The sequence below is a fragment of the Nerophis lumbriciformis genome, linkage group LG39 (genome assembly GCF_033978685.3).
Source record: "Nerophis lumbriciformis linkage group LG39, RoL_Nlum_v2.1, whole genome shotgun sequence".
In the NCBI taxonomy this organism is placed as follows: domain Eukaryota; kingdom Metazoa; phylum Chordata; class Actinopteri; order Syngnathiformes; family Syngnathidae; genus Nerophis; species Nerophis lumbriciformis.
Genome location: NC_084586.2, coordinates 850,001 through 864,250, shown reverse-complemented (window position 1 = coordinate 864,250; position 14,250 = coordinate 850,001). Strand labels below are relative to the sequence as shown.

The following is a 14,250-nucleotide window of genomic DNA, read 5'->3' as shown; positions in this document are numbered from 1 at the left end:
TGTCCAGTTATTTAATAAGTGTCACCACAAAGTAACTACAAGACTGGATGTTTGCTGACACACAACGTATTTAAAACATGTGCTATCATATGTCAACAGATACTACACTGTAAAAAAAAAAAAAAAAAAATCTGTAAATTTTACAATCGAAAACGAGTAGCTCAGTCACAAGAATTTTACCTTAAAATGAATAATCGTTTTTTAACCGAATAATTGTCAATGGACAAATGCCCCCCCCCCCAAAAAAGACAACAAAAAGATGCATCAGTTATTAATCAAAAATACCTTCTACCTTTAATTCACAAAATCAATAAAATAATTACATTTAAAATTTCACTTTCCCCCCGCAAATGTAAAAACATACATCCCAATAAATATCACAAACACTTCATATTCTTGCGTAACAGTGAACTTCAAAAGATGTGCAAACCGATTGTGCGTTATTAACCCAATGTGTTGTGTAAAAAGTCTCTCGCCAAATTGTGAATCATGTGAAGAAGCTACCAAGTGTAAAAACGGGGGTTATTTCAAGTTGGGGATTGGTCGGGGTACCCCGGGGCCCTGCCTGGGTCCCCGCCCGGGCGCAGAGATGTGGCCTGTCTCTTCGTTCCAGTAGTCCAGATCTCCGTGCCTGAAACGGAACGACAACATTCATTTTGAAGAGATCACAGTCCTGTACGAGATGGAATAATAGGTTTTTCTCGTACCCGCTGATGGGAGCTGAGTTGGTCGGTGGATTGTCGAGCTGGAAATGAGAGGAAGGGACTTTAATCATTTCAGAGGTCTGTGGAAATGCGGTAGGTATTTTTCGGACTACAAGGCGCACTAAAAATCATTTCATTTTCACAAAAATCGACAGTGCGCCTTATAGCCTGGTGCGCCTAATGTACAGAATAACCTTGAACCAATTTTATTTGGTATTGACAAATGTGACCAGTAGATGGCAGTCACACATAAGAGATACGTGTGAACTACAGGATGACGCCTGTTCAATAAATGACGCGAGCAAGCAACAACAAAAATTTGACGGTTCATTGAGAATATAGAAGATTTCACACGGCGCTCCAAAATCTGTCAAAAATGTTTTAGTACGACTTTGGTAATCTACGAAGACGCACCACTTGATTGAACGTGGAACATTACGGTTACAGTAATCAGACGTACCGTGCTTCAACAAACGGGTATTATTATGATGTGTGTGTATAAGGACCCCAGAATGGCACCTTCTAAGTGACATTATCCTGGTCTTACCAGCTCAGTGGCCTAGTGGTTTGGGTGTCCGCCCTGAGACTGGAAGGTTGTGAGTTCAAACCCCCGGCCGAGTCATACCAAAGACTACAAAAAATGGGACCCGTTGCCTTCCTGCTTGGCACTCAGCATCAAGGGTTGGACTTGGGGGTTGAATCACCAAATGATTCCCGAGTGTGGTGCACGCTGCTGCTCACTGCTCCCCTCACCTCCCAGGGGGGTGAACATGGGGATGGGTCAAATGCAGAGGACTAATTTCATCACACCTAGTGTGTGTGTGACAATCATTGGGACTTTAACTTTTAACTTATCTGGCGGTTTTTTTTGTCAATATTGTATAAAACCAACATATATATATATATATATATATATATATATATATACATATACATATAGTATATATATATATATATATATTAGGGCTGCAACTAACGATTAATTTGATAATCGATTAATCTGTCGATTATTGCTTCGATTAATCGATTAATAATCGGATAAAAGAGACAAACTACATTTTTATCCTTTCCAGTATTTTATTGAAAAAAAAAACCAGCATACTGGCACCATACTTATTTTGATTATTGTTTCTCAGCTGTTTGTAAATGTTGCAGTTTATAAATAAAGGTTTATTAAAAAATAAAATTTAAACAAATTAAAAAGAAATTTAAAAAATTAAAAAGAAAAAGAAAAGAAAAAAGCCTCTGCGCATCCGCATAGCATAGATCCAACGAATCGATGACTAAATTAATGGGCAACTATTTTTATAATCGATTTTAATCGATTAGTTGTTGCAGCCCTAATATATATATATATATATATATATATATATATATATATATATATATATATGTGTGTGTGTGCATATATATATATATATATATATATTTATATATATATATTGATATATATATATATGTGTGTGTATGTATGCATACATATATATATATATGTGTGTGTGCATATATATATATATATATATATATATATATATATAATATTATTTTTGTATTATTTATATATGTATATATATATATATATATGTATATATTTTTTATTTTTTTTATTTTATTTATATATATATATATATATATATATATATATATATATATATATAGATGTATAAATATATTTATATAAAATAGTTAGTCTGCGTTATTAGCGCTTATAATAACCATACAGTGGGGCAAAAAAGTATTTAGTCAGCAACCGATTGTGCAAGTTCTCCCACTTAAAATGATGACAGAGGTCTGTAATTTTCATCATAGGTACACTTCAACTGTGAGAGACAGAATGTGAAAAAAAATCCAGGAATTCACATTGTAGGAATTTTAAAGAATTTATTTGTAAATTATGGTGGAAAATAAGTATTTGGTCACTTCAAACAAGGAAGATCTCTGGCTCTCACAGACCTGTAACTTCTTCTTTAAGAAGCTCTTCTGTCCTCCACTCGTTACCTGTATTAATGGCACCTGTTTGAACTCGTTATCTGTATAAAAGACACCTGTCCACAGCCTCAAACAGTCAGACTCCAAACTCCAGTATGGCCAAGACCAAAGAGCTGTCGAAGGACACCAGGAAAAGAATTGTAGACCTGCACCAGACTGTGAAGAGTGAATCTAAAATAGGCAAGCAGCTTGGTGTCAAAAAAAACAACTGTGGGAGCAATTATCAGAAAATGGAAGACATTCAAGACCACTGATATTCTCCCTTGATCTGGGGCTCCACGCAAGATCTCATCCCGTGTGGTCAAAATGATCATGAGAACGGTGAGCAAAAATCCCAGAACCACACGGGGGGACCTGGTGAATGACCTGCAGAGAGCTGGGACCAAAGTAACAAAGGTTACCATCAGTAACACACTACGCCGACAGGGAATCAAATCCTGCAGTGCCAGACGTGTCCCCCTGCTTAAGCCAGTGCATGTCCAGGCCCGTCTGAAGTGTGCCAGAGAGCACATGGATGATACAGCAGAGGATTGGGAGAATGTCATGTGGTCAGATGAAACCAAAATAGAACTTTTTGGTATAAACTCAATTCGTCGTGTTTGGAGGAAGAAGAATACTGACTTGCATCCCAAGAACACCATACCTACTGTGAAGCTTGGGGGTGGAAACATCATGCTTTGGGGTTGTTTTTCTGCTAAGGGGACAGGCCGACTGATCCCTGTTAAGGAAAGAATGAATGGGGCCGTGTATCGTGAGATTTTGAGCCAAAACCTCCTTCCATCAGTGAGAGCTTTGAAGATGAAACGTGGCTGGGTCTTCCAGCATGACAATGATCCCAAACACACCGCCCGGGCAACGAAGGAGTGGCTCCGTAAGAAGCATTTGAAAGTCCTGGAGTGGCCTAGCCAGTCTCCAGACCTCAACCCCATAGAAAATCTGTGGAGGGAGTTGAAAGTCCGTGTTGCTCGGCGACAGCCCCAAAACATCACTGCTCTCGAGAAGATCTGCATGGAGGAATGGGCCAAAATACCAGCTACTGTGTGTGCAAACCTGGTAAAGACCTATAGTAATCGTTTGATCTCTGTTATTGCCAACAAAGGTTATATTACAAAGTATTGAGTTGAATTTTTGTTATTGACCAAATACTTATTTTCCACCATAATTTACAAATGAATTTTTTTTAAATCCTACAATGTGAATTCCTGGATTTTTTTTTCACATTCTGTCTTTCACAGTTGAAGTGTACCTATGATGAAAATTACAGACCTCTGTCATCATTTTAAGTGGGAGAACTTGCACAATTGGTGGCTGACTAAATACTTTTTTGCCCCACTGTATCACTAATACTTGGTTAATATTCAAGTCACCAAATGTAAATGGAGTATTGTTGGCGCTTTTTAGATGCTTTTTATTGGACTTTATGGGCAGAATAGAGGACCTCCCATTTGCTCCGCTGTATGTGGACTTTTATTTACGTTTATTTAAGAGTTAGAATGCATAAAAAAAATCCATCCGCCATCATAATGATTGTCAACGATAGGCAAAATTCCCCAAAAAAGTGCAGTTCCCCTTTAAGGACTGACGGTGGGTCCTGCAGTTGCAAGCACTGATTTATACACTTTTCACTCACGAAACCGGTTTGACTCACAGCCAAATAAATATGCACGGCATTGATGATGATTGAAAAGAAATATATATTTACCCTCTGGGGGGGAAGATCTCCAGAAATATGAGTCGTAGCGTGTCTCTCAGTATTGCCGTTTGCACGTCTATTTGCGTCGCCGGCATCACGCGACCTGAGGAAAAAGTGAAAACAAAAGAGGGGAAACAGGCGGACTTGGCGTAGTTCACATATCGAACGGACATCACGTCCCCACTGAAAATATGTTACCTGGAACGGCGGGGTTGTCGAAGGCAGGGTTTGAAGGCGTCTCTCCTGAAGATGTAGAGCAGCAGCAGAACCAGCAGAATCAGCACGGGTACGATGAGCAGGAAGAAGATCAACAGGCCGTTCCTGAGTGAGTTGTCTGAGGCACAAATCATACATTTGGTGAGGAAATGATGCACCAAAAAAAATAAAAATTTAAAAAATGTAATAAACTACACTATTGGATGGGGTGTAACGGTACACAAAAATTTCAGTTCGGTACATACCTCGGTTTAGAGGTCACGGTTCGGTTCATTTTCGGTACAGTAAGAAAACAACAAAATATAAATTTTTTGGTTATTTATTTACCAAATATGTAAACAATGGCACAACATACAAATACACACAGGGTCCATTGCCAGGGTTAATGTGGTCAACGTATATAAAATAAAAACTAAATAAGATAAGGCTCAGAATGGTTTCTTAACAAAACATTTCTACATATAAAGTGCTTTTTTTTTTATTGATTGATTGAGACTTGTATTAGTAGATTGCACAGTACAGTACATATTCCGTACAATTGACCACTAAATGGTAACACCCCAATAAGTTTTTCAACTTGTTTAAGTCGGGGTCCACGTTAATCAACATTAAACTGCTTCAAGCTGTTACTCAGATTAAATAAAATGACAAAACTTTTCTTCTACATATAAAAAGTGCAACATTAAACAGTTTCAAGTCAACTCAGCCTCAGATTAACTTTTCTTCCCCCCAGCCTTTAACCCTGGTGACTTTCACTCAATCTTCATGTTTTTTGGCAAAAAAAATCAGTTTATCCACATTGTCTGCAGAAAGAAGTGGGTCAAAATCTAGTTTCTAATGCCATATGGTCTTAAATCTGCTGCTTCAAAAACATTTGTTATTGCTTTAGCCCTGCCTGAATCGCCGAGGAGAGGCTGCTTGAATGCGGTGTTTGCACGACGCTCGCAATTAAGTTTTTCAACCTGTTTAAGTCGGGGTCCACGTTACACATGTCTTGGGCACTAATACACCCCCATACCATCACAGATGCTGGCTTTTCAACTTTGCGCCTATAACAATCCGGAAGGTTCTTTTCCTCTTTGGTCCGGAGGACACGACGTCCACAGTTTCCAAAAACAATTTGAAATGTGGACTCGTCAGACCACAGAACACTTTTCCACTTTGTATCAGTCCATCTTAGATGAGCTCAGGCCCAGCGAAGCCGACGGCGTTTCTGGGTGTTGTTGATAAACGGTTTTCGCCTTGCATGGGAGAGTTTTAACTTGCACTTACAGATGTAGCGACCAACTGTAGTTACTGACAGTGGGTTTCTGAAGTCTTCCTGAGCCCATGTGGTGATATCCTTTACACACTGATGTCGCTTGTTGATGCGGTACAGCCTGAGGGATCGAAGGTCACGGGCTTAGCTGCTTACGTGCAGTGATTTCTCCACATTCTCTGAACCCTTTGATGATATTACGGACCGTAGATGGTGAAATCCCTAAATTCCTTGCAATAGCTGGTTGAGAAAGGTTTTTCTTAAACTGTTCCAACAATTTGCTCACGCATTTGTTGACAAAGTGGTGACCCTCGCCCCATCCTTGTTTGTGAATGACTGAGCATGTCATGGAATCTACTTTTATACCCAATCATGGCACCCACCTGTTCCCAATTTGCCTGTTCACCTGTGGGATGTTTGATGAGCATTCCTCAACTTTATCAGTATTTATTGCCACCTTTCCCAACGTCTTTGTCACGTGTCGCTGGCATCAAATTCTAAAGTTAATGATTATTTGCAAAAAAAAAAAATGTTTCAGTTTGAACATCAAATATGTTGTCTTTGTAGCATATTCAACTGAATGTGGGTTGAAAATGATTTGCAAATCATTGTATTCCGTTTATATTTACATCTAACACAATTTCCCAACTCATATGGAAACGGGGTTTGTACATCCATAAACGTGGATGCATATGCAAAAATGCAATATATTTATCTGTACAGTAACCTATTTATTTATATCTGCACCTTATTGCTTTTTTCATCCTGCACTACCATGAGGTAATGCAACAAAATGTTGTTCTTATCTGTACTGTAAAGTTCAAATTGGAATGACAATAAAAAGGAAGTCTAGTCTAGTCTATATACAGTATTTGCATAAAAACCAAACAAAGACAATTGTGCTCACCTATCTTGGTGGGACCGCTGTCGATGCTGCCCCCAGACCCGGCCCTGTCACAGTTCGGTGGTCTCCAGCCGTCGTCGCAGTGACAGTTTCCTTGGTTGTTACACACCTGGAGACAGGGGAACGCATCAACGTGACGTCCTGCAACCCGACCAGGCGGGGCGCCCGAAGAGACGTGGCCCTTACCCCGCGGCCGTTGCAGGTCCGCTCGTTGTCGCAGTCCAAGTCGGGCAGCAGAGCCGAGGCGTTGACGCACCTGAAATCCATACAGGTCTGCGAACACAAGTAAGCCAAGTGATGACATCGCCCGTTTTTTCTACTTCCCGCTGCTTACTTTCCCTTCGGCGCACGGACTCCCGGAATTGACGTATGCAGGATCCAGCACGTCCGGGCCCAGGTTGAAGTCGGCGTTGACGCACATGGACCCGTTTATCATTTGGATGCTGATTTGCGCATCGGGAGGAGGGTTGTTGACGTCCACGCCGGTGCACTGCACCTTCCCGCACAGGGCGTCCCTGCAACGTGCACACGCCCGCTTTGATTGAGAACCACATTTAATAACAGTCTAATCCGCCAGCAGAGTCCAATGATGCCCTCGCCCGTTGCGGTCACGTCCTTCCTCATCTCCTCACCCACCGCATAAAATGATATAACATTTTTCGCCATACCCAACGCGCCTGCAAAATATGGGGACTTTCCGTGCATGTTGAGGGCCTCAAAAAGGCGTCCAAAGGTATCGAAGGAAAAACACAGACATTTTAAAGGGGAACATTATCACCAGACCTATGTAAGCGTCAATATATACCTTCATGTTGCAGAAAAAAGACCATATATTTTTTAACCGATTTCCGAACTCTAAATGGGTGAATTTTGGCGAATTAAACGCCTTTCTATTATTCGCTCTCGGAGCGATTTTTTTACTCTTCCCCCTTTCCCAATGTCACCTTTTCCCCACCTTTTTTAAGGAGCGCCGTAAGTGGCTGATTCGTCGGCGGTCCCGTCTTGTCCCCCTTGTAACGTATGTCTGCTGTTAGTGGGACTGTGCCGAAAATGTAATTTCAGTTCTTATGTTAAAGGGGAACATTATCACCAGACCTATGTAAGCGTCAATATATACCTTGATGTTGCAGAAAAAAGACCATATATATTTTTTAACCGATTTCCGAACTCTAAATGGGTGAATTTTGGCGAATTAAACACCTTTCCATTATTCGCTCTCGGAGCGATGACGTCACAACGTGGCGTCACATCGGGAAGCAATCCGCCATTTTCTCAAACACCGAGTCATATCAGCTCTGTTATTTTCCGTTTTTTCGACTGTTTTCCGTACCTTGGAGACATCATGCCTCGTCGGTGTGTTGTCGGAGGGTGTAACAACACCAACAGGGACGGATTCAAGTTGCACCAGTGGCCCAAAGATGCCAAAGTGGCAAGAAATTGGACGTTTGTTCCGCACACTTTACCGACGAAAGCTATGCTACGACAGAGATGGCAAGAATGTGTGGATATCCTGCGACACTCAAAGCAGATGCATTTCCAACGATAAAGTCAAAGAAACCTGCCGCCAGACCCCCATTGAATCTGCCGGAGTGTGTGAGCAATTCAGGGACAAAGGACCTCGGTAGCACGGCAAGCAATGGCGGCAGTTTGTTCCCGCAGACGAGCGAGCTAAACCCTCTGGATGTCTTGGCTCACACCGTCCCGAAGATGATCAAGAGAAGAATATCGACCCTGGCCTGCTGACATGAGGGTATGTCTACAGAATATATTAATTGATGAAAATTGGGCTTTCTGCACTCTCAAAGTGCATGTTGTTGCCAAATGTATTTCATATGCTGTAAACCTAGTTTGTAGTTGTTAGTTTCCTTTAATGCCAAACAAACACATACCAATCGTTGGTTAGAGGGTGATCGCTTTCGTCAGTTTCGCTTGCATACGGTTCAAACCGATATGGCTCAATAGCTTCAGTTTCTTCTTCAATTTTATTTTCGCTACCTGCCTCCACACTACAACCATCCGTTTCAATACTTCGTAATCTGTTGAATCGCTTAAGCCGCTGAAATTCGAGTCTGAATCCGAGCTAATGTCGCTATAGCTTGCTGTTCTTTCCGCCATGTTTGTTTGTGTTCACTATGTGACGTCACAGGAAAATGGACGGGTGTTTATAACGATGGTTAAAATCAGGCACTTTGAAGCTTTTTTTAGGGATATTGCGTGATGGGTAAAACTTTTAAAAAAACTTCGAAAAATATAATAAGCCACTGGGAACTGATTTTTAATGGTTTTAAGAGATGTCCGATAATGGCTTTTTTGCTGATATCCGATATTGTCCAACTCTTAATGACCGATTCCGATATCAACCGATACCGATATAAACAGTCGTGGAATTAACACATTATTATGCCTCATTTTGTTGCGATGCCCCGCTGGATGCATTAAACAATGTAACAAGGTTTTCCAAAATAAATCAACTCAAGTTATGGGGGGAAAAAATGCCAACATGGCACTGCCATATTTACAACACAACAGAACAAATACCCAGAATCCCTTGCAGCACTAACTCTTCCGGGACGCTACAATATAAATTGTCCCAAATTCCAAGCTGCTGTTTGGATAGATAAATAGATAGTACTTTATTGATTCCTTCAGGAGAGTTCCCTCAGGAAAATTAAAATTCCAGCAGCAGTGTACAGAATTAAGATCGAATTTAAAAAGTAAATAATGGTGGTACAAATGGAAACAGAAGAGAAAAATATTACAATAAGAATAAAAATAAAAATCAACAATGAGAATAAAAATATAACAGTAAAATAGGAATAAAACAAGAGAAACTAGGCAGTAGTGACCATGTTATGTTATTGTTTTGAGGCATGTTTAAAAAAATAATGCACTTTGTGACTGCAATAATAAATATGGCAGTGCCATGTTGGCATTTTTTTCCATAACTTGAGTTGATTTATTTTGGAAAACCTTGTTACATTGTTTAATGCATCACAACAAAATTAGGCATAATAATGTGTTAATTCCACGACTGTATATATCGGTATCGGTTGATATCGGTATCGGTAATTAAAGAGTTGGACAATATCGGAATATCGGCAAAAAAGCCATTATCGGACATCTCTAGTTATAATGTGTAATAATAAAAACTATTAGTTACTATTCGTGTTTCCTAATAATGCAATAAATATCATACATTACACTCTTTTAAAATAAAATAATTATCTGATTGACTTATACCGGTACTTTTAAAGTGAGTTATCCATTTAATTGTACACTGTAAAAATGAAAATAGGTTAAAAAAAAAAAATCTAAACTGTCTGCTCTGCCGTAAAAAACAGTCGTACGTTTTTTCCATGTACATTAATTCACCATTAAACAACAACCATATATATGAAAAAATGGCCTCTCAGTTGCCAGAATTTTACCATTTTTACATTAATAGAAATTTGCTGTAAAAAAACACCGTCAACTATACGGTAAAATGATGGCGACTGAGCCACTTGTCTACAGAGAACGTAAAAAAATGATATAATGATCAAATGCATGTGCAATTGTATAATAATATCACAAAGTGAATCCTTATACCGTATTTTTCGGAGTATAAGTCGCACCGGAGCAAGTATAAGTCGCACCTGCCGAAAATGCATAATAAAAAAGTAAAAAAAACATATATAAGTCGCACTGGAACCCGGCCAAACTATGAAAAAAACTGCGACTTATAGTCCCAAAAATACGGTACATCAATTACTCACTGTTACAAGTGGCCCTCTGAGGGCAGCCATAATAACTGCCATGTGGCCCTCAGTAAAAACCAGTTTGACACCCCTGCCCTAGAAGGAGTCCGTTAAAGTGCGACCCCTTTTTTTCGCCCAAAAATGGGAAACGAAAGCCAAGACGGCCGACTTCCTGCTCGTTTTCAGGTATGGGATCCTAAGTGCTTAATAGACGTCTCCTGCGATTATCATGTCGATACGTGAAACTGGTAAGCGGGACTATTTATTTTCTCTTTTTAAAAGGTGGCGCTAGAGAGTCAATTTTGAAATGGATGGACGCATGGATTTTCGGGACCCCCAAAATGTAACATTTTTCGCCATGCCTGACGCACCCGCAAAATATGGTGACAAAAAAGGCGTCCAAACGTATAGAAGAAAAACCAACAATTTCAATAATAATTAAAGCTGCAAGCAGCGATGGACGGGACCGACTTTGACGGCTCATAAAATCCAAACCGGAGCAGTAATTAAAACTCTTTCGTCAACTTTTAATCAGAAGGGTTCAATCTCTCTCCTGTGCTAGTTTGAAGCCGACACGACAAACGCGCTCAGAGGAGATAATGTTTCAAAAAAGGTGACCGGTTTTTACAAAACTTTTGTTTTGAAGGGGGAATTGCAAACTTCCTGTTGATTTTTGAAATGTAGGTCTAAGTGAGACCTACATAGAGGTTTTTGTTTCATGTCTCTTTAAGACATTCCTACTGGAAGTTACAGGCAGTTTTGTCTTGAGTTTTCTTCCTAGGAGCAGTTGTGTCTGTGTTTTCTTCGTAGGGGGCGCTAGAGCGCAATTTTGAGTTTTGGGGTTGGGTTTTTTTATTAGATCGCAATTTTTGCCAGTCCTGATGTGTGTGTCCAGTTTGGTGAGTTTTGAAGCATGTTAAGGGGGTCAAATTACAGCTCAAAGAGGCAAAAGTGACTGTTTTTAGTAAACTTTTGTTTTGAAGGGGGAATTGCCAACTTCCTGTTGATTTTTGCTGTAGGATGTCAATGTATGAAATCTAGGTCTAAGTCAGACCTACATAGAGGTTTTTGTTTCATGTCTCCTACCGGAAGTTACAAGCAGTATTGTCTGTGTTTTTTCCTAGGGGGTGCTAGAGCGCAATTTTGAGTTTTCGGGTTTGGTTTTTTGATTAGATGGCAATTTTCGCCAGTCCTGATGTGTGTGTCAAATATGGTGAGTTTTGAAGCATGTTAAGGGGGTCAAATTACAGCTCAAAGAGGCGGCTGAATAATAAAAATAAAACCTTACAATTACAATAGGGTCCTCTGTCCCAAAGGGACATTGCGGTCCCTAATAATAATAATAATAATAATAATAATACTCACTCCACAGCACATCTGATCAGATCTCCATTGTTGTCGATTCCACAGTTCCCAAAAAGGGTTCCCATTGTGTTTATATTAAGGAAGCAAGTGTCTGCTGCCTTTGTTGCCGGATCTGATGAAAAAATACAACCAAAATATGAAAAGAAAACACAGAACGAGATAAAGTTTCATCCAGAAGGACAAAAACATGTTACACAGAGTTTTACATATCAGTAAATAGACTGCGATCCTTTTTCTGTTTCCCTGTAATGTTTGTCTGATCTTGAATGGGATTGTGCTGAAAGTCTCATTTTCCCTCGGGGATTAATAAAGTACTTCTGAATCTGAACCTGAAATGAAACAATCTCAATTTGGAACGGATTAAAAGGAGTTAAAATATACTAGTAAGTTGTATAAAAGGTGCAAAAAGTCTCTGCAGTATATTTGTTGATGAGAGTGCGGCAACAGTATATATTATTGAACTTGTCCGATAATATCGGCCACCTCTATTAAAAAGCCGATAAATGCTTTAAAATGTAATATCGGAAATTATCCGTATCGGTTTCAAAAAGTAAAACTTATGACTTTTTGAAACGCCGCTGTGTACACGGACGTAGGGAGAAGTACAGAGCGCCAATAAACCTTAAAGGCACTGCCCAGTCACATAATATCTACGGCTTTTCACACACACATGTGTGTATTTTTTTTTTAATTTGTAGTACAGTAGGAAGGGGATTCATACGGCTCCATTCGTCGTGGTTTACCTGACACATGAAACGTGACGAATGGGGGGTGCACTATCCACTTTTGCCGCCAGATGGCAGTAGAGTGTTGAAAATCGTAAAATAGGTTTTGTGGCAATTTCATTATTTATATATATATATTTTTTTGTAGTACAGCAGGAAGGGGATTCATATGGCTCCATTCATCGTGGTTTACATGACACATGAAACGTGACGAATGTGTGCAGGCGCCAAGTCCTGTTGGAACTTGAAATCTCCATCTCCATAGAGCAGGTCAGCAGCAGGAAGCATGAAGTCCTCTAAAACTTGCTGGTAGACGGCTGCGTTGACCCTGGATCTCAGGAAACAGAGTGGACCGACACCAGCAGATGACATGGCACCCCAAACCATCACTGATGGTGGAAACTTTACACTAGACTTCAGGCAACGTGGATCCTGTGCCTCTCCTGTCTTCCTCCAGACTCTGGGACCTCGATTTCCAAAGGAAATGCAAAATTTGCATGGTTGGGTGATGGTTTGGGGTGCCATGTCATCCGCTGGTGTCGGTCCACTCTGTTTCCTGAGATCCAGGGTCAACGCAGCCGTCTACCAGCAAGTTTTAGAGCACTTCATGCTTCCTGCTGCTGACCTGCTCTATGGAGATGGAGATTTCAAGTTCCAACAGGACTTGGCGCCTGCACACAGCGCAAAATCTACCCGTGCCTGGCTTACGGACCATGGTATTTCTGTTCTAAATTGGCCCGCCAACTCCCCTGACCTTAGCCCCATAGAAAATCTGTGGGGTATTGTGAAAAGGAAGATGCAGAATGCCAGACCCAAAAACGCAGAAGAGTTGAAGGCCACTATCAGAGCAACCTGGGCTCTCATAACACCTGAGCAGTGCCAGAAACTCATCGACTCCATGCCACGCCGCATTAACGCAGTAATTGAGGCAAAAGGAGCTCCAACCAAGTATTGAGTATTGTACATGCTCATATTTTTCATTTTCATATTTTTCATTTTCATACTTTCTAAAAATCCCTTTTTTGTATTAGCCTTAAGTAATATTCTAATTTTGTGACACACGGAATTTTGGATTTTCATTTGTTGCCACTTCAAATCATCAAAATTAAATGAAATAAACATTTGAATGCATCAGTCTGTGTGCAATGAATAAATATAATGTACAAGTTACACCTTTTGAATGCAATTACTGAAATAAATCAAGTTTTTCAAAATATTCTAATTTACTGGCTTTTACCTGTGTGTGTGTGTGTGTGTGTGTGTGTGTGTGTGTGTGTGTGTGTGTGTGTGTGTGTATATATATATATTTTTATCTGTAGTACAGTAGGAAGGGGATTCATACGGCTCCATTCGTCGTGGTTTACCTGACACATGAAACGTGACGAATGGTGGGTGCACTATCCACTTTTGCCGCCAGATGGCAGTAGAGTGTTGAAAATCTTAAAATGGGTTTTGTGGCAATTTTTTCACAAAAAAAAAAATATATATATAGAGACATTTTACAAAAATCTAAATATTTTTTCACTAAATTTGTAAAAAAAAAAAAAATACACATATCTAAAAAAATAAATAAATAAATAAAAATTATATATATATATATATATATATATATATATATTTTTTTTTTTTTAGATATTTGTGTATTTAAATTTTTTTTAC

General features: G+C 39.6%; 1 protein-coding gene across 1 annotated transcript in view; it reads right to left on the bottom strand.

The window, feature by feature from the left end:
* Positions 1 to 264: 264 nt before the first annotated feature.
* adam9b (ADAM metallopeptidase domain 9b) overlaps positions 265 to 14,250 on the bottom strand; it is a 51,169-nt gene continuing 37,183 nt past the window's right edge. The window contains exons 15-22 of the mRNA XM_061932155.2: positions 11,867 to 11,978; positions 7,099 to 7,279; positions 6,951 to 7,037; positions 6,768 to 6,873; positions 4,585 to 4,720; positions 4,396 to 4,489; positions 708 to 745; positions 265 to 631 (exon numbers count right to left, since the gene is read on the bottom strand). Coding sequence (XP_061788139.1) covers positions 523 to 631; positions 708 to 745; positions 4,396 to 4,489; positions 4,585 to 4,720; positions 6,768 to 6,873; positions 6,951 to 7,037; positions 7,099 to 7,279; positions 11,867 to 11,978 — 863 coding nt within the window. The 3' untranslated portion in view covers positions 265 to 522. The remainder of the gene's footprint in view (positions 632 to 707; positions 746 to 4,395; positions 4,490 to 4,584; positions 4,721 to 6,767; positions 6,874 to 6,950; positions 7,038 to 7,098; positions 7,280 to 11,866; positions 11,979 to 14,250) is intronic.